Source organism: Haliotis cracherodii, unplaced genomic scaffold (assembly GCF_022045235.1).
Source record: "Haliotis cracherodii isolate W230 unplaced genomic scaffold, xgHalCrac1.p SCAF_4, whole genome shotgun sequence".
In the NCBI taxonomy this organism is placed as follows: Eukaryota; Metazoa; Mollusca; class Gastropoda; order Lepetellida; family Haliotidae; genus Haliotis; species Haliotis cracherodii.
Genome location: NW_027266297.1, coordinates 65693816 through 65716187, shown reverse-complemented (window position 1 = coordinate 65716187; position 22372 = coordinate 65693816). Strand labels below are relative to the sequence as shown.

The 22372-nt window shown below is 38.3% G+C and overlaps 1 protein-coding gene across 1 annotated transcript in view; it reads left to right on the top strand.

Annotated features, from left to right (window-relative positions):
* Window positions 1-21980, top strand: part of LOC139478474 (uncharacterized) — a 28417-nt gene extending 6437 nt beyond the window's left edge. The window contains exons 2-3 of the mRNA XM_071260958.1: window positions 4611-4836; window positions 21043-21980. Coding sequence (XP_071117059.1) covers window positions 4611-4836; window positions 21043-21515 — 699 coding nt within the window. The 3' untranslated portion in view covers window positions 21516-21980. The remainder of the gene's footprint in view (window positions 1-4610; window positions 4837-21042) is intronic.
* The last annotated feature ends 392 nt before the right edge of the window (window positions 21981-22372 follow it).

Below are 22372 nucleotides of genomic sequence, written 5' to 3'. Positions count from 1 at the left end.
CAATTTCAATCTCCCACACAGATGAAGGGATGTGGTTTTATGGCTGGGTGATTAGCTCTTGGCAGTCTTTGAAAAGGAAATGGAAAAACGGTTTATTTTCAAGTGCATTATAAAAAATGAAAATCTAATATAATGCATGAGTTGTTAAATTGGAATTATGATTGATTTTGTCAGGGTATTAATATTTGATGTGCCTCAAGATCTATAAAACATTAGGAATTTTGCTAATTGCTCTTACAAAAAGATTACAAAACATGTCAATGATCATTGAATGAATCTCTCTTTTTGGGTGGTATGATTATTTCCAGGATTAAAATGATTGCTATTGTTTGTGAATTTCTCACATTGGTATCTTGTGAAGGTCATCGTGGAATCTCCTGCTGGATAGTGCTGCAACAGAGGTTCAAGTATTATTTAACCTCCCTCTTGAAATTGTATTATACTTTTAATTTTTTAACCTTCTGTCTAAAATTTTGGGTAAACAGTTAGTAAAGCAAAAACAAAAAGTTGACCCGAAAGAGTTATTCCATCTTTTCTACTTGAGCGAAACAGTTCAAGCATGATAGGTGGGGCAGTTGATGGATTCAAACTCATAGCCAACAAATTCTGGCAAGGGAGGTAACTCTACACAGCCTTAGCCCACTGGGCCAAAGGCCCTCAGATAACAATAGAGTCCTTGTTGGCACACAACCAAAGATGGAACTTCCATCTTTGACCAAGTTTGTTATACCTGTTTATTCACCTGAATTCGCTGAAGGGATACGATAACGCTCATCAATTATTTGGACCCTGATGGTAGCATTGTTTGTTTTTTAAAATGTCCGGACAGAAAAACTTAAATGTCTGGTAAGCAATATTTTTAACCGGACATTTGAGATTCCCAATTGGACAGAAAAAGTTAAATGTCTGGTAAGCAATATTTTTAACCGGACATTTGAGATTCCCAATCGGACAGAAAAATTTAAATGTCCGGTAAGAAATATTTTTAACCAGCACCCTCATTTTAAGCGTATTCTTTTTACTCAAAGTAAACCGCCATACTCATGTTGTTTGCACACTGATGTTCATAGAAAACAAGTGCAGTGGGGTAGCCTAGTGGTTAAAGTGTTCACTTATCACGCCAAAGACCTGGGTTCAATTCCCCACATGGGTAAATGTGTGAAGCCCATTTCTGGTGTCCTCTGCCGTGATATTGCTGGATTATTGCCAAACGTAAAACCAATCTCACTCACAGAAAACAAAATGGTGGGTATTATTTTAAAATGAAATTCTAAAGTTCAAAACATCCAAAGTTTGATGTTTGGAAGAGCAAAATTATTTTTTCCTCATAAACAACAAAACCAAGAAATCACTATGAATATGATTCATAGTGTAAAATTTCATTATGTAGTTATTATTTATAAAAAAACGAGAAAACGATTTAGATTGTATTTTTACAGTTCTCCTCAGACACCTCAAAGAGAGGCCACACTTTGAGGTCATCTAGCACTACAATATTTTGTTCATGGCGTTTGGATTCAAACTTTAATTAAGGAATGAAAAATAAAAAATTAGAAGCTGATGAGAATCCTATTCAGAAACCAGAAGCCTGAGAGACAGACGAAGATCACTGCAGATGATAATGGCCTAAGGAGTCGACATCAGAACTCATGTTTTCCATTGAGGATGTTTTACTAAACCAACACCAAACATAAAAATGAAATCGATTTTTTAAATCATGATATTTCCCATTAAAGCTTCTTTGACTATTACATTAAATACACTACATCCTCTGACACCAGTAGCAGATCACTTTACACAGGCAATTGATGGAAACGCAATGAAAGTCTCCGAACCGAAATGTCACACTTCCCTAATTTCGATGGCTGGTGTCATACACTCGTAGATCCCTGCAACTGTGTGACCATGGATGTTTCTTCTCACAATGTAGCCAGTGGGACACAGTCTTATTCTGCTGTCATGATAATAAACCAGTTCGTTGTATTCTTTACACATAAGGGGCGGTCGGGTAGCCTTGTGGTTAAAGCGTTCGCTCGTCATGCCGAAGACCCGGGTTCAATTCCCGACATGGGTACAATGTGTGAAGCCCATTTCTGGTGTCCCCCACCTTTATATTGCTGGAATATTGCTTAAAGGGGCGTAAAACCATACTCACTCACTCACTCACTCACATTTGACCATTTCCCAAATGACACTGTGGTTGTTAAATTACATGGGAATTATTGTACATTTGACCATTTCTCAAATGACACTTGTTGTTACGTCAATACAGTCATGATCAAGGGTGTGGGTGATCTACCATGCCACACCACACTTGTGTCCCTTGCCATTATCATGGAACTGTTCTAGGTGAACAATACCTTCCAAATGACGTGCTGGTTTTCTTGGGGAATTAGTCAGCAAAGAGCCAGAGTCACAGGAGACTAATCACAATTTTATTTACAAGAACAATTAACAATTTATACTTAGATAATAACTGAGGGTGCCACAGAGAGTCGGTACACACTCTGGGCTGTGGGAGAGAGGTCTGCTTTGTAAGAGAGTCAAACCCCTTCTCTGCTAGAACTTGGCTACAGTATGTATTTAATGAAAGTTTGAACAATAGAAAGGAATGTGATTGGTTGATACACGATTGGTTGTGTCCTATGCTAAATGGATGGCTGGACAGAGGGAAATACTAAATCATGTTAATCCTGTTGGACTGGCACTAATCTTGTTGACATATTTACTGGATGCTTTGAAAGAGATTAGGGTGTCACTATAGATGAGCTTGTGTGGGGCTAATCCTTAATGCCCTATAGACGAGCTTGTATGGGGGCTAATCCTTAAGCACTATAGACGAGCTTGTATGGGGGCTAATCCTTAATGAGTCTTAATTGAAGTAATGTTATTCTAATATACCCCGGTAGGTGATGACAGATATACTTAAATAAATATCCTTTGTCTGGGAGATGGGATCTTGATACCTTAGGCTAGCAACCATCTAAAAAGCTATAACTGAAACTACTGATATTTTATATATGCATTTTACCTGATGATAATTATTACTTGCTAACTATAATTATATGAAATGGTGTATAAATATTACACCATGATAACTCATAAAAGCACTTGATGTAGATCTAATTATTATAAGATAACTTAGTATAAATGTTAACCATGATACCTTGATGCCAGGATCCGACTCATGAAGATCCGGGGTAGAATAGGTCTTCAGCAACCCATGCTTGTCATAAGAGGCGACTAACAGGATTGAGTGGTCAGGCTTGCTGACTTGGTTGATGCATGTCATCGATCCCAATTGTGTGGATTGATGCTCATGATGTCAATCACTGGATTGTCTGGTCCAGACTTGATTATTTTACAGGCCGCTGACATATAGCTGGAATATTGCTGAGTGCGGCGTTAAACAACAAACCAACCAGCCACATGGGTAGTGTGTGAAGCCCATTTCCGGTGTCCATAGTGATATTGCTGGAACATTTATAAAGACAAAGTAAACAATACTCACTCTCTATAATTGTTTTGTTTAAAATACAGAAAACTTTGACCTTCATCCCAAGAATTTCAAAGTCCTTTTATTAAAATTTTTAGTTGCTCCATCTCCTCAAAATAGGCTTGACCTTTCTTCGACTAGAAAACAAGACTTGTCTATAACTTCTCATAAATTGATTTAAACTTGGAGGCACGGGTGACCTAGTGAGTTGACGTCATATCTGTTGTGTTCCTTAGCTGGACAGGGGGCACAGGTGGCCCAGTCGTCTAAGGTGCAGCGATTCGCTGTGCAAAGTTGCCTCCCTTAGGCACGCCAGAAACCTATGATTGTGGGTTTGAATCCCGGTTCGCCCCAATTATGTTTCAAGGTTGTCAGCACCATACCCGTGCTCGTGGGTTTCACCGAGGTGGTAAACGTCTGAGACCTGCATCACTTCGGGCTTTCCTCCCACATTAAGCTGACACGCCGTGATATAACTGGAATACTGTTAAAAGCGGCGTTAAACCCAACTCACTCACTCACTGACTTAGCTGGACATGAGGGCACGGGTGGCCTGGTCGTCTATTGTGTCGCAATTCGCTGTGCAGAGTTGCCTTCCTTGGGCACGGAGAAACCTACGATCATGGGTTCGAATCCCAGTTCACCAATTATGTTCCACCAAAGTGTTAAATATCTGAGACCTGCATCACTTAAGGTTTTCCTCCCACAGTAAACTGAAACGCCTTGATGTTACTGAAATAATCAGTGCTGTTCAAAGTGGCGTTAAAACCAACTCACACACTTAGTTGGACAAGGGCGGGAAACCCAGATTCACCTCTCCTGACTTTTCCTTGATTTCACCAAGTTGTTCATGCCTGTGAACTGCTTGACTTAAAGTTATATCTTAGAATTCAACAAACACTCATTTAGAAAGTAGCATAGTATAGGTGTGTGACAATGATAGTTGTTGTTTGCAGCATGGAAAAGTCATCTAACAGGGGACATTAATGACGTGGAAATGACACTTACGTGTTGGGGAGGCAAATGGAAATGGAGATAGAAATTAAAAAACCAGCTCTAATTGTATTTTCTTCCCATCTTTTTGAAGAAGTGTCACATTCTCTCAATTTTGCAGGGTTACAGTGCTGACAACGACAGTGATGCACGTGTGTACAAATATGGCACCCAGAAAACAAAATTAAAATCTTGGCGTCGAGTTAGCGACCCCAACACTGCGAGATCAACGGCTGTCAGTTCCATCCCAGATACAACCTTGCAGCTGACCTCAGATGACCTTGAAGACTTTTTGATTGACAGTTTCATGTCGAAGCCGTCCCGATTCCCTGCTGTCTTCATAACAGGTAGCGGCAATTACATTTATATAAGTCCAGGTCATTAATGTGGCTGATAATTAATGTGAGTCAGGTTAACCTGTGTCTGACCCACTGGGAGTGGAACGCCACGACCATGCAGTTAGATTGATGTGGGTGACCCAGGCTTGTCTCCCACTTCCGCCATGATACAGCAGTTCTGCGATGACAACATTATTCTAACTCAATATCAATATCAATATCAATATCAATGATTTCAAGTGAAATATAGCAATGGTATTTTCACCAAAGAAATAACAAATGCAGGTAGTAATTTTCTGTATTTTTCTTTATATTTGAGAATAATTTTCAATGTTTCCATGGAGACTTAATTTTAAAATTTTTGATTACTGAAAATGATTAAATTAATCAGAGATAGACACAGCCACTCAGCCGTCCGAAACTAGTGAAAATGTAGAGGGAATAGTTGTCCCAAAATATAGTTATTTTACAGAAACTATTAGTCCACAATAGCCGTGGAGTGGTTGGGGATTGGCAATGGTGTCTCTCCTTGTATTAAAGCGAGCAGGAAATCGGTGCGAAAATTGTAAGTACCCCTTGCTCGCAATTTGTCTGCCTCCTTTTGTTTATTGTCATGGAGGATCCACTGCACATATTGGAAACAATGACATACTAAACTAAGCTCCCAAACAAACAATGTAATTTAGTGCTAGACTTGGTGTCTGTCACTGGTCATCATGTCAAATCTGGTCATAAGTTGATCAAATGGTTCGTACTTGATTTGTTGTTGGTTAACTCAGCTGGTAGTTCAGCTTTATGACAAAGGCCTGTAGATAATTGAGCCTGGCCCAGACAATCCAGTGATTGATATTTCCATTTCGTCTGGGGTATGATGACATGCAATTAACAAAGTCACTGACTCTGATTGCCCAATCCATTGAATCGCTTTTACGACCAGAATGGGTTGCTGGGGACTGTTTCTAACCCGGCATTCCCACAGGGTTTCGCTTGGGATATTTGTAAACTACGGTTATAATCACAGGCAGAACACTGCTCCTCCATGTTGTGAACATTGCATGGCTTATGTATATACACAAGATTATGCTTAAAGGTTTAACAAATTTTGGAACCGTTCCTTGATCTTCGTTCTGATTTAAATACACTCAAACACTGTTGTGTTAAACTTTGATGTGTCAAAGATATAGTTGTCTTGAAATAAAAGCTTTGTCCCTGCGTATTCCTTATTTATTTATGATTTTTGGATGTGTCGAACATCGGATTACTCAAAGTATTTACTGATGTTGTGGAATATATATTTGGATGTCAGATGTTGTGAAAATCATACTTGGATGTCAGATGGTGTGGAATATATACTTGAATGTCAGATGTTGTGGAATATATACTTGGATGTGACATGTTGTGGAATATATACTTGGATGTGAGATGTGGAATATATACTTGGATGTCAGATGTTGTGGAATTTACACTTGGATGTCAGATGTTGTGGAATATATACTTGGATGTCAGATGTTGTGGAATATATACTTGGATGTGAGGTGTGGAATATATACTTGGATGTCAGATGTTGTGGAATATATACTTCGACGTCAAATGTTGTGGAATATATACTTGGATGTCACGCCAGAATCCTGTGATTGTGGGTTCAATCCCGGTGCGCCCGATTATGTTTCTAGGTTTGTCAATACCATCAGGGTAAACGTCTGAGACCTGCTTCACTTCAGACTTTCCTCCCACATTAAGCTGACACACCTGATATAACTGGAATAATGTTAAAAGCAGCTTTTAACCCAGCTCACTCACTCACTATCATAGACAAAGCGTATAGTCCCATGGTTTGGTTGGTGGAGGGAGTGGAATGGGTTGATGTTAATTTGGCAGCAGGATATGACAGTCCTCTGAGCCCTGCCGGAAGGAAGACAGGGAGGCCTAATTTGGTCCACTAAGCCAATTTGTTTACTTCTTAATTTGATATTGTAAATTAATCATGATTTAATACATCCCAGGGGCTAATGGCTAAATTCTGGGAGTAACACAGTAATGAAACCGGCACAAGGGCAGCTTATCTATTGACCTGCTGTGTCCTCGATTGGCCGTTTCTGTAGGGTTTGTATGTTTGTACCAAACAGTGGTCAGCTAACCTTCATGTTATGGCTTAAGGTTAGGACAGACATGTTTCAGAGTTCAAACACTACCTGTATACAGCCTTCATAACATAGTACTTAGGTTGTATCAAGTCTGCATTCACACAGTACTTCTATCATGTGTAGATTCTTATAGTACTTCTATCATGTGTAGATTCTTATAGTACTTCTATCATGTGTAGATTCTTATAGTACTTCTATCATGTATGGATTCTTATAGTACTGCTATCATGTATGGATTCTTATAGTACTTCTATCATGTGTAGATTCTTATAGTACTTCTATCATGTGTAGATTCTTATAGTACTTCTATCATGTGTAGATTCTTATAGTACTTCTATCATGTATGGATTCTTATAGTACTTCTATCATGTATGGATTCTTATAGTACTTTTATCATGTGTAGATTCTTATAGTACTTCTATCATGTGTAGATTCTTATAGTACTTCTATCATGTATGGATTCTTATAGTACTTCTATCATGTGTAGATTCTTATAGTACTTCTATCATGTATGGATTCTTATAGTACTTCTATCATGTATGGATTCTTATAGTACTTCTATCATGTGTAGATTCTTATAGTACTTCTATCATGTATGGATTCTTATAGTACTTCTGTCATGTGTAGATTCTTATAGTACTTCTATCATGTGTAGATTCTTATAGTACTTCTATCATGTATGGATTCTTATAGTACTTCTATCATGTGTAGATTCTTATAGTACTTCTATCATGTGTGGATTCTTATAGTACTTCTATCATGTGTAGATTCTTATAGTACTTCTATCATGTGTAGATTCTTATAGTACTTCTATCATGTGTAGATTCTTATAGTACTTCTATCATGTGTGGATTCTTATAGTACTTCTATCATGTGTAGATTCTTATAGTACTTCTATCATGTATGGATTCTTATAGTACTTCTATCATGTATGGATTCTTATAGTACTTCTATCATGTGTAGATTCTTATAGTACTTCTATCATGTATGGATTCTTATAGTACTTCTGTCATGTGTAGATTCTTATAGTACTTCTATCATGTGTAGATTCTTATAGTACTTCTATCATGTATGAATTCTTATAGTACTTATATCATGTGTAGATTCTTATAGTACTTCTATCATGTGTGGATTCTTATAGTACTTCTATCATGTGTAGATTCTTATAGTACTTCTATCATGTGTGGATTCTTATAGTACTTCTATCATGTATGGATTCTTATAATACTTCTATCATGTATGGATTCTTATAATACTTCTATCATGTATGGATTCTTATAATACTTCTATCATGTGTAGATTCTTATAATACTTCTATCATGTATGGATTCTTATAGTACTTCTATCATGTATGGATTCTTATAATACTTCTATCATGTGTAGATTCTTATAGTACTTCTATCATGTATGGATTCTTATAGTACTTCTATCATGTGTAGATTCTTATAATACTTCCATCATGTATGGATTCTTATAATACTTCTATCATGTGTAGATTCTTATAGTACTTCTATCATGTATGGATTCTTATAATACTTCTATCATGTGTAGATTCTTATAGTACTTCTATCATGTGTAGATTCTTATAGTACTTCTATCATGTGTAGATTCTCATTGTACTTCTATCATGTATGGATTCTTATAGTACTTCTATCATGTATGGATTCTTATAGTACTTCTATCATGTGTAGATTCTTATAGTACTTCTATCATGTGTAGATTCTTATAGTACTTCTATCATGTATGGATTCTTATAGTACTTCTGTCATGTGTAGATTCTTATAGTACTTCTATCATGTGTAGATTCTTATAGTACTTCTATCATGTATGAATTCTTATAGTACTTCTATCATGTGTAGATTCTTATAGTACTTCTATCATGTGTGGATTCTTATAGTACTTCTATCATGTGTAGATTCTTATAGTACTTCTATCATGTGTGGATTCTTATAGTACTTCTATCATGTATGGATTCTTATAATACTTCTATCATGTATGGATTCTTATAATACTTCTATCATGTATGGATTCTTATAATACTTCTATCATGTGTAGATTCTTATAATACTTCTATCATGTATGGATTCTTATAGTACTTCTATCATGTATGGATTCTTATAATACTTCTATCATGTGTAGATTCTTATAGTACTTCTATCATGTATGGATTCTTATAGTACTTCTATCATGTGTAGATTCTTATAATACTTCCATCATGTATGGATTCTTATAATACTTCTATCATGTGTAGATTCTTATAGTACTTCTATCATGTATGGATTCTTATAATACTTCTATCATGTGTAGATTCTTATAGTACTTCTATCATGTGTAGATTCTTATAGTACTTCTATCATGTGTAGATTCTCATTGTACTTCTATCATGTATGGATTCTTATAGTACTTCTATCATGTATGGATTCTTATAGTACTTCTATCATGTGTAGATTCTTATAGTACTTCTATCATGTATGGATTCTTATAGTACTTCTATCATGTATGGATTCCTATAGTACTTCTATCATGTGTAGATTCTCATTGTACTTCTTTCATGTATGGATTCTTATAGTACTTCTATCATGTATGGATTCCTATAGTACTTCTATCATGTATAGATTCTTAAAGTACTTTTTTCACTACATGGATGAAAGGTTAGTCAAATAACCTTGGTATTAAACAACATGCCATTACATAACCAATTGCACTTTCACTATGTCAATATGAGTATGTCACTATGTCTATTTATCATGGAAGCATACAGTCAGCGGTGCTCAATGATTTTCCAGGTGTCCATTATTTCTAAGATGTCCAACCTTTCTTCAGTGAAGGTTCCAGGTATCATGTCAGTAAGAATCAATACCTATCAGGCTTGTCAGACTGCATATGTCAGGCCACTCTCATTTCGTGCAAGGACATAGGTGGCCCAGTTAATAAGGCGCCACACTTTGCGGTGCAGAGTTACGTCCCTTGGGCACACCAGGAACCTATAATTTTTTGGTTGAACCCTGGTTTTTTTCTCTTAGTTGGTTTAGTCATCTGCAGACTTTTACAAATGTTGAATACATTTTTATGTATACTATCTTCCTGCTAATCCATGATAATACAATTTTATGTATACTATTTTCCTGCTAATCCATGATAATCCAATTTTATGTATACTATCTTCCTGCTAATCCATGATAATACAATTTTATGTATACTATCTTCCTGCTAATCCATGATAATACAATTTTATGTATACTATCTTCCTGCTAATCCATGATAATACAATTTTATGTATACTATCTTCCTGCTAATCCATGATAATACAATTTTATGTATACTATGTTCCTGCTAATCCATGATAATACAATTTTATGTATACTATCTTCCTGCTAATCCATGAGCTTGGTATGTTGTAGATCTTTGTCCTCCAGCAATTTGTTTTAAAACTTGTCTAATCTGAACATATGATTATCATATTATCATAACACATGTTCAACATGATTCTGGCAACAGCAAAAGTAAAATCAAAATAGTTGTCACAGCAGAATATTGTTTTAAAGAGTGCGTCCTTTGTGGCACCATCTTCTCTTCAAAACCATTTGAAATACTGTTCAGGTTATAAGGATCCTTCATGAGACGGCAGCCATATTGAAAAAAATGTTTATGGGAATTCCTATGTTCTTTTTGTTCTAAATTTAATAGATTGGGAGCATGTTTAATTAGTAGTAGGTCTCAACATATATATATGTCCAGGTGCGTGAGATGTTTTAAATTTGTCCTTAATTTGACCTTTGAACTTTGATCATACAGAAAACTGAATTTAGTCTGGTTGTTACCCAGCCATTTTCTTTCAAAATGGAATGTGCATGAAATTTGGTATATATGTAGAAGTAGTTGGATTCAATGTACTCCAAAATGAATATCCTTGCACTCTACACATCTCACCTTAGAAACCACTTAACCAATAAAGATGACACTTCACATGACATCTGATTTGGTTAAGAGGATTCGATACATGACAGCCATATTGAAAAATCTACAACCTAAAAACCTATGCTGTGCCATTTATGTTCAAAATGGAATGAAATTTGTTTCCTGTGTATATTGTCAAGGGGCTCATTATATACTTGTGAAAAAAAGTAACTGTGCTTCATTCAAAGTGGTGTAAATGCTGAAATATTGCTAAAAGCGGCGTAAAACCATACTCACTCACTCACTCACTCACTCAAAGTGGTGTAAATGTCTCATCAAAATATTTTCATTGACAAAACTCATACCTGGTAAAGGGATACAGAGCAATATGCCCAACAAGTAGGGTGGTGTAACAACTCATATAACAATGTCAATATCGGGTGTGACCACTATTTGCGTTGATACAGGCGAGGCAGTGGCAGTGCATTGAAGACACCAGGTGCTTGAAAACAACACGGAGGATGTTGTTCCAAATGTCAACCAAAGATTGGCCCCACTGGTTCTGGTCCTATTGTAAGGGTTGTTCCATCTCATCCCAGATATCTTCTGTGGGAAGAGGTCTGGAGAAACAGCCAGCCATGGCAGTACAGCAATGTTACGCTGCCTCAAAGAATCTGTTACCACGTGCAACATGTGGGCGGGCAATATCCTGCTACAGCGTGATGTTATGTCCCTGCATTTGCACTAAGGGTAGGACATGATCTTAAACAATGTCATCTCTTCAGAAACCACTTGACCAGCGCTTGTTCCAACTAATGACGACACCTGTTAAAGAAGTTTGAATCTAAATATGGCCACCATGGCAGCACATTGAAAAAGCTATTTATTGCCATTAATCGGCCATTTTTGGTTCAAAGTGTAATGAAATTTGGTGTTTATTTACCAGTAGTTACTTGTTGGATTCAACACGTTTCTTCACAATTTTCAAACATTTGGACCTTTTTTACCATACACTTCATTTCTTTAAATATGCATATTTGGCTTTGTGACTCCTGAAATTACAATCATCCAATTTCAAAGAGACTCTTGTATTGTAAGGGACCAGTGTTACTTACAGTGATTCAACAATGAACAACATGGAAAACATGCCGCCGACTGACTGTGGCATTCTTTTTCCAAATTCCTTCTGTTGGTCGTATAGAAGGCTCCACCTTTTTAATGCAAGGGGCGTCTGACTGTCATATAGAAGGCTCCACCTTTTAAATGCAAGGGGCATCTGACAGTCTTATAGAAGGCTCCACCTTTTTAATGCAAGGGGCGTCTGACTGTCATATAGAAGGCTCCACCTTTTTAATGCAAGGGGCATCTGACGGTCGTATAGAAGGCTCAACCTTTTTAATGCAAGGGGCGTCTGACGGTCCTATAGAAGGCTCCACCTTTTTAATGCAAGGGGCATCTGACGGTCCTATAGAAGGCTCCACCTTTTTAATGCAAGGGGCGTCTGACGGTGGTATAGAAGGCTCCACCTTTTTAATGCAAGGGGCATCTGACTGTCGTATAGAAGGCTCCACCTTTTTATTCCAAGGGGCGTCTGATGGTCATATAGAAGGCTCCACCTTTTTAATGCAAGGGGCGTCTGACGGTCGTATAGAAGGCTCCACCTTTTTAATGCAAGGGGCATCTGACTATCATATAGAAGGCTCCACCTTTTTAATGCAAGGGGCGTCTGACGGTCGTATAGAAGGCTCCACCTTTTTAATGCAAGGGGCGTCTGACAGTCGTATAGAAGGCTCCACCTATTTAATGCAAGGGGCGTCTGACAGTCGTATAGAAGGCTCCACCTTTTTAATGCAAAGGGCATCTGACGGTCGTATAGAAGACTCCACCTTTTTATTCCAAGGGGCGTCTGACGGTCATATAGAAGGCTCCACCTTTTTAATGCAAGGGGCGTCTGACAGTCGTATAGAAGGCTCCACCTTTTTAATGCAAGGGGCGTCTGACGGTCATATAGAAGGCTCCACCTTTTTAATGCAAGGGGCATCTGACGGTCATATAGAAGGCTCCACCTTTTAAATGCAAGGGGCGTCTGACGGTCATATAGAAGGCTCCACCTTTTTAATGCAAGGGACATCTGACGGTCGAATAGAAGGCTCCACCTTTTTATTCCAAGGGGCGTCTGACGGTCATATAGAAGGCTCCACTTTTTTATTCCAAGGGGCGTCTGATGGTCGTATAGAAGACTCCGCATTCTTACTTCAAGTGGCTCCTGTTGGTCATATAGAAGGCTCCACAGTCTTACTACAAATGGCTGCCACTTCAAACTGCCAGTTTGCGTATATTGAGAGCATTCCATATCCCTATTTAGGGAGTGTGAGAATTCCAACAACTCCATATTCCCCCCAAGTAAGACCTGGATTAAGTACCAGCATTTCCTCAAGAGATGGTGGTGCACTTCCTCTGACATTTGACCTTCAAGAGATGAATGCGTTAATGTTTTGCTCTGTAAGTTGCCACTAATGACTAAAGCTGTTGCAGGGGTGAGTGAGCCCAGCATATCCATTCAGTCAATATTGATTTACCCCAAATAGGAAATTGTCCGTTTCTGAACATATTGATTTGCCATAAATAGGTTGTACAGCGTTTCTTCTGTTGATATTATGCCATTACTTAGACAAGGAAGAACACCCTTCAGGTATTCTGCCTCTCATCACGCACAGATATGGAATCATGGGACACACAGGTGACAGATGTCAATCATGCAGCCACACTGGGCAGAAGCAGAGATACATTGTTGGTGGAGATGGTGCAGCGATTGGCCGTAGGAAAACACACGTGTCTTCTGGTCAGGTACAATGATTGACTTCAAGATAAACATGTGTATCTTCATGCTTGTATATTATTAATCAGGTACATAGATTGACTTTAAGTGAAATGTGTATCACTAGGTCGGGTACAATGATTAACTTTAACTGAAAGGTGTATCACTAGGTCAGGTAAAATGATTGACTTTAACTGAAAGGTGTATCACTAGGTCAGGTAAAATGATTGATTTCAACAGAAATGTGTATCACCAGGTCAGGTAAAATGATTGATTTCAACTGAAATGTGTTTCACTAGGTCAGGTACAATGATTGACTTTAACAGAAATGTGTATCACCAGGTCATGTACAATGATTGACTTCAACAGAAATGTGTATCGCTAGGTCAGGTACAATGATTGACTTCAACAGAAATGTGTATCACTAGGTCAGGTACAATGATTGACTTCAACAGAAAGGTGTATCACTAGGTATGGTGCTTTAACTAGGTGAGTTAAAGTCAATCATTGTATCTGACCTAGTGATACACCTTTCTGCTAACGTCAATCATTGTACCCGACCTAGTGATACACATTTCACTTAAAGTCAATCTATGTACCTGATTAATAATACAAGCATGAAGATACACATGTTTATCTTGAAGTCAATCATTGTACCTGACCAGAAGACACAAGTGTTTTCCTATGGCCAATCGCTGCACCATCTTGACCAACAATGTATCTCTGCTTCTGCCCAGTGTGACTGCATGATTGACATCTGTCACCTGTGTGTCCCATGATTCCATATCACTAGGTCAGGTACAATGATTGACTTCCACAGAAATGTGTATCACCAGGTCAGGTACAATGATTGACTTCAACTGAAATGTGTATTACCAGGTCAGTCACAATGATTGACTACAACAGAAATGTGTATCACTAGGTCAGGTACAATGATTGACTACAACAGAAATGTGTATCACTAGGTCAGGTACAATGATTGACTACAACAGACACACTTGAATCATCAATTCTGATCAAATGCACCTGTTTAGATCAGTTCTATGTTAAAAAGCCCCAAAATCAAAACAGAAATCAAAATGGATGACGGATTTGATTGTTAATTGTTTGTCATCTGCCTCTGCACCTGAAGAAGTTTTAAACATTTAGATTTCCTCATCTCCTCCAAACCACAAGGTCTATGGTGTGGAAAGTTATATGAAATTTAACTTACAGTGGTCTGCATAATAGAACTACTTATTACCTCCATGCACTATTGTGCTGCCATGTTGAAAGATCTTTGTTTGGCCCTTGGACAATAAATTGTCTACAAATTTGTAATTAAAGCATGTTGTTAGGATGACTGGTCTGTTGAAACTTATGTTACATATTTTTATTTGTACATATCCTTGTTTACCTTTGAATTTTGACTCTTAGCGGGTAGCCTAGTGGTTAAAGCGTTCGCTCGTCACGCCGAAGACCCGGGTTCGATTCCCGACATGGGTACAATATGTGAAGCCCATTTCTGGTGTCCCCCGCCGTGATATTGCTGGAATATTGCTAAAAGCGGCGTAAAACCGTACTCACTCACTCACTTAATGTTGCAAATATTGAAGAAAATGTTACCTACAGCTAGTGCCAAGTTACTCAGTGCCAAGTTACAATGCTTTATTTATTACATTGAATACAAAATATTTTTCTAATTAAACATCTCATATGTATCAAGAACTTTGAAATATAAGTGAAACTCATCTTGAACCCAAGATTAAAGGTAACACGATGGGGAGACAGAAGAACAAACATTAGCAAGGGAAATTAATCTGAAATCTCCTCATTAACTGAAAACTGTCAATCGTTCTACAGTCATTTGATCAGTCTACTCAAACAGTTCATTGGCTGTCATAGATGCAACACAGGGATATAAGAAGTAGGAAGGTGGCCATATTGAATGCATTTCATCAGTTTCATTTTATGTTATTTGTTTGTAGTATGTGCAATAACTTATCTATATTTATTTTAACTGTTGCCTTCAAATTAACTTCACATACCCCAGGGGGCACGGGTGGCCCAGTCGTCTAAGGCGCCACGATTCGCTGTGAGTTGCGTCCCTTGGGCACGCCAGAAACCTATGATTGTGGGTTCAATCCCGGTTCGCCCCGATTATGTTTCTAGGTTTGTCAGCACCATACCCGTGCTCATGGGTTTCACCGAAGTGGTAAACGTCTGAGACCTGCATCACTTTGGGCTTTTCTCCAACATTAAGCTGACAAGCCGCGATATAACTGGAATACTGTTAAAAGCGGGGTTAAAACCCAACTCACTTACTCACATACCCCATAAATGTAGTACTTCTGTATTTTGTATATCGCATCTGAAACTCTGGAAGTGTTGTGTATAATATCCTGTGGAAGTCTCCAAAAAGGTGTCATCCACTTTTTACCATGCTAGCCTTGGTAACCATATTAAAAGTGTCATGTTATCCCACATTGGCTTGTATCATTTTGAAATTGAGTATGCATGCAGCTGCAGTAAAAGATTTCTTCAATACCACAAGTTATGTTTTCTCTTATAGTTTCGAAACAATTACCCTACAGTGGCCACATGTCGTGATGTATGCCCGCATATCTAATTTTTTGCATTTTTGCATGCACTAAAACCACTGAGTGTACAAAGTTGAAATATTAACTTTGAACACTTGACCTGCCTTTGCATGTGTTTGTGATGTGTGCCACTGAAGGGCAGGATATGTTCATTGTGTTGTAATTGTAATGGGGGTATGTGAAGTTAATTTATCACACATGCTACGTGTTGTCAAGATTAGATGACTCTTAGATGACTGCAATGCTCTTCAGATGACTGCAATGCTCTTCAGAGGACTGCAATGCTCTTCAGATGACTGCAATGCTCTTTAGATGACTGCAATGCTCTTCAGATGACTGCAATGCTCTTCAGATGACTGCAATGCTCTTCCGATGACTGCAATGCTCTTCAGATGACTGCAATGCTCTTTAGAATGGCACCATCGCAATCAGTCACCTGCAATGCGTGCAGAACTCCCGACTCCCTTATCGCCAGAACCATGTCAGCTGATCACATCAGACCAGTTCTGCATAGTCTCCATTGGCTTCCTGTCAAACAACGTAAAAAAGGCAAACTCCTGACCATCTCCTACAAATCACTAAACATGCCTGACCACCTTAACTACATCAAGAGCCTGCTGTCAACACATAAGCCAAGCCGCACTCTACGGTCAGCCGATCTGATGCGTTTATAGCTTCCAGAGACCAGAACAAATCCAGGAGACAGATCTTTTTCTGTTGCAGTCCCAAACCTATGGAACTCTCTTCTTCTCTCCATAAAATCAGCTTAGACAACTGACCACTTCCGATAACTGTTAAAAGACTCATTTGTCACCTATGTGCCGTAGAGAATAAGCCTCTTTTGCTCCCCTTGGGCTCCCTACAGTGCCACTGAGCAGCTCCGCAGCAGCTTTATTATTATTATTATTATTATTATTATTATTATTGGCTGTATTCCTGGTAGCAAACCCGGGTACCCTCCCAATGTCAGTCAACATCTTGGGAGGTACAATGGTAACCCAAGGCACCGAGAACAATGGGGAGTCGAACAACTTAGTACTTGGGATGCAAGCGGGACATTTCAAAAGCGAGGTCTGCGTATTTGCCATGTTTTTCCTGAATCTTGTTAATCACCTTTGTGTCAAAAGGGACAGAAAATTCAATAATATAAATGATTTCAGTGTATTTATCAAGATCAGGTTTGTTGGCCTGGATAGGTCTGATGAGGCTGTATTAGGGCCTATTCCAAAGAATTTTGTATTTATCATTTTCCATGACGCCCTCTATTATTATTATTGTTGTTGTTGTTGTTGTTGTTATTATTATTATTTCGCAAACACCTGGTACTAATATGGGGCGGTCGGGTAGCCTAGTGGTTAAAGCGTTGGCTCGTCACGCCGAAAGACCCGGGTTCGATTCCCGACATGGGTACAATATGTGAAGCCCATTTATGGTGTCCCCTGCCGCGATATTGCTGGAATATTGCTAAAAGCGGCGTAAAACCATACTCACTCACTCACTCACTGGTATCATATATTTGATATTGATTCATAAACATATGCTTTTCATATGGTTCGAATCATACAATAGACTCATGTGATTATTGAAAGTGTTTTGTTGCTTGTGTTTTGGATTGCGGCTCTGAAAGTTGGTAAAAGAGTTGGTCAATATGTGAGTGTTGATATTTTATGCTACAGTTAGCAATTTCCGTCATGATTATATTGGCAATGATAACGGTGATTAAATATAAATATACAAGGATGATGATGATAGCGGTGATGATAACGGTGATGATAGCAGTGGTTCAATGTCAGTAGGTGAGGTGAAAGGATGAAGGATGGTGGTGATGAAATGTCAGGATACAATGATGAGGATTATGATAGCGATGATGAAATGTCAGGACACAATGATGAGGATGATGATAGCGATGATTAAATGTCAGGACACAATGAGGAGGAGGATGATAGCGATGATTAAATGTCAGGACACAATGAGGAGGAGGATGATAGCGATGATTAAATGTCAGGACACAATGATGAGGAGGATGATAGCGATGATTAAATGTCAGGACACAATGAGGAGGAGGATGATAGCGATGATTAAATGTCAGGACACAATGAGGATGATGATAGCGATGATTAAATGTCAGGACACAATGATGAGGATGATGATAGCAATGATTAATTGTCAGGACACAATGAGGAGGAGGATGATAGTGATGATTAAATGTCAGGACACAATGATGATGATGATGATGATAGTGATGATGAAATGTCAGGACACAGTGATGATGATGATGATGATAGTGATGATGAAATGTCAGGACACAGTGATGATGAGGAGGATGATAGCGATGATTAAATGTCAGGACACAATGATGAGGATGATGATAGCGATGATTAAATGTCAGGACACAGTGATGATGATGATGATGATAGTGATGATGAAATGTCAGGACACAGTGATGATGAGGAGGATGATAGCGATGATTAAATGTCAGGACACAATGAGGAGGATGATGATAGTGATGATGAAATGTCAGGACACAGTGATGATGATGATGATGATGATAGTGATGATGAAATGTCAGGACACAGTGATGATGAGGAGGATGATAGCGATGATTAAATGTCAGGACACAATGATGAGGATGATGATAGCGATGATTAAATGTCAGGACACAGTGAGGAGGAGGATGATAGCGATGATTAAATGTCAGGACACAGTGAGGAGGAGGATGATAGCGATGATTAAATGTCAGGACACAATGATGAGGATGATGATAGCGATGATTAAATGTCAGGACACAGTGAGGAGGAGGATGATAGCGATGATTAATTATCAGGACACAATGATGAGGATGATGATACCGATGATTAAATGTCAGGACACAATGAGGAGGAGGATGATAGCGATGATTAAATGTCAGGACACAATGATGAGGAGGATGATAGCGATGATTAAATGTCAGGACACAATGATGAGGAGGATGATAGCGATGATTAAATGTCAGGACACAATGATGATGATGATGATGATGATAGCGATGATTAAATGTCAGGACACAATGATGATGATGATGATGATGATGATAGCGATGATGAAATGTCAGGACACAGTGATGATGATGATGATAGTGATGATGAAATGTCAGGATACAATGAGAATGTAACCTGTCAAGAATGTAACGTTTATATCAATTGTGGCGATGTCAGGTAGCCATTGACAGTATTCCTGCTGATGCATTGTTTGTGTCAATCAATTCCCACATCACCCCATCGCCAAGCACAGCTGTCACATAGCTTTATAATGTAAACACATACTTTAACGATTATTTCTCTGTACTGCTAAGAAATAAATCTTGTCATGCACAGCTGACAATGAAAGAACGTCTTTGAATATTCAAGGGCTTTTACCCTGGCTGAAAATATAAATAAAAGGAAGTACTGATTGTGTAGCTCTCTGTGTCGTACAGACCTGTGTATTGAGCCACCGCAGGTCGCCCTGCAGGGTTCACATAGCCTTGCTCCAAGGCTGTACTATAACGAAAGAAAAGTCCATGGATGTGTAGGAATTCCATCCTCCAAATAGGCAAGTCTATGTATGTAGACAGGAAAGACTCCAGTCTCCTATAGGGACATCTTACAACTTTACATTATCTAGAACGCATGATTTAAACTAATAATTATTGCCTTAGAGACTTGTGCAAGTCTAGGGATCTCTGTGCTGTATTAGGAATAGTGGAGGCCATTATGTTCAATGAGGGAAACGGCTTGCTCTGTAGTGTTGAGTACTTACCGGGATTAATATTCAATATTTTCATTATACTTTATGGATCCAGAGACATATATGTAACACACCTGCAGGTGTGCCTGGGTCTTACATGTAAACATCTGTGATCAGGTGTGGGGTAACATATGTTTCACATGGGCAACACACTATGTTTCTGGAATCATCAAGATGGGGATGTAGATCTCTGTCATGTAACATGGATTTGAAAGATGTTGGAATGAGATTTATTGTAAATGGTTGGTTGGTTTGTTGTTTAATGCCGCACTCAGCAATATTCCAGCTACATGACGGCAGTCTGTAAATAATCGAGTCAGGACCAGACAATCCAGTGATTAATATCATGAGCATCGATCCACTCATTTGTGATCGATGACATGCATCAACCAAGTCAGCGAGCCTGACCACCCGATCCCGTCAGTCGCCTTTTACGACAAACATAGTCACCTTTTACGCCAAGTATGGGTTGCTGAAGACCTATTCTACCCTGACGTCTTCATGGGCCTATTGTGAATGGGGAAACATGAGTGTTGAGATAGAAATGTAGTGTTCTTTTTTCCAACTCTGATGCCGAAAGGATTCCATATAATTCAGAGTAAGGCAAAAAGATGAACCATGTTAAACCAATAACGTAGTTTTGTTGTAGGGGATATATTACACTTTCTTGCTTTCAGATTGAATTTTAATTCACCAGATCAACTGGAAGTCAATTTTATTGGCTTTGTAAATCAAGAGGTGACAAATATCAATATTTGTGCTCCATTAGAAGCCTGGTGGTGTGTTGGCTGGGATATAACTGATTTCCTCTGAGGGGCGTGCTCTGAGAGTGGTAGCTGTTTCATTTCAGCAATGTGCGGATGTCAACAACTTCTTTTTGAGCACTGGACAAGATATTGCATCACTATGGCGCTGCGATCTATCTCGGGGTGTCACAGAGCTCCGAATTATCACTTATTTGAAAGCACGCTCATGATTGGATCAATAATGTTTTTGTTTGTCTCTTTTTCAGAGGAGAAGGAATCTTCAGCCATGATGAAAGCTCTGTCACTTCGCTTCCAAAAATACTTCAATTTTGGCAAGATTGTGCAGCCATCTTCAGCGGGTCTTCGTGGCCTGGGAATGGAGAGGTTTTATAAGGACATGCCTACTCTGCTTGTTCTCATGGCAAATGGAGAAAATATGGAATCCCCACAATTCAATGCCATACCCTTTGATAAGAAAGCAATGGGAGAGCTGAATTATCCAAACATTTTAGCGTTTTTGTTTTCTGTTAATCGTGAGTTCCGTCACCTGATGCCGGGGGAGAATGGGTCTGATCGGAGAGAGACGGTTGAAATGGATGACATAGTAAAGATTGAATCGCTGAGGTTCGATGTCAAGGGCCTCCATCACTCCACGGAGAGCAGGAAGGTTCTTTATGAGGAAGTCAGTGAGCTACACATGAAAGAAACCGTCCAGAAAAGATTACCTGATGAGTTATAGAGCAATATCTACATATGACAACAGCCATAATGTCTACATAGTATGTTGTCTGATATATATCTACATGTGAAGTTAACAGCCATAATGTCTACATGTGAAGTTAACAGTCATAATGTCTACATGTGAAGTTAACAGCCATAATGTCTACATGATGTTAACAGTCATAATGTCTACATATTATGTTGTCTGATATATATCTACATGTGAAGTTAACAGCCATAATGGCTACATGTGAAGTTAACAGTCATAATATCTACATGATGATGTTAACAGTCATTATATCTACATGTGAAGTTAACAGCCATGTCTACACGATGATGTTAGCAGTCATTATATCTACATGTGAAGTTAACAGCCATGTCTGCATGATGTTAACAGTCATAATATCTACACGATGATGTTAGCAGTCATTATATCTACATGTGAAGTTAACAGCCATGTCTGCATGATGTTAACAGTCATAATGTCTACAACATGATGATGTTAACAGCTATAATGTCTACATTATGACAGTCATATCTACATGATGATGTTAACACACATTATATCTACATGATGATGTTAACACACATTATATCTACATGATGATGTTAACACTCATTATATCTACATGATGATGTTAACACACATTATATCTACATGATGATGTTAACAGCCATAATATCTATGTATGATATTAGCAGCTATAATGTCTAATCATGGTGTTCACAGACACAGGTATAATATCTATATGGTGTTGTCATACATTATCGACATGATAACAGCTGTGCATTTGGTTCCAAATTCAATTTAGCGCTGTTAAATCTACAAGTAACCTAGCACTATATTGAAAACACAGTATGTTTATCTCCTAATTA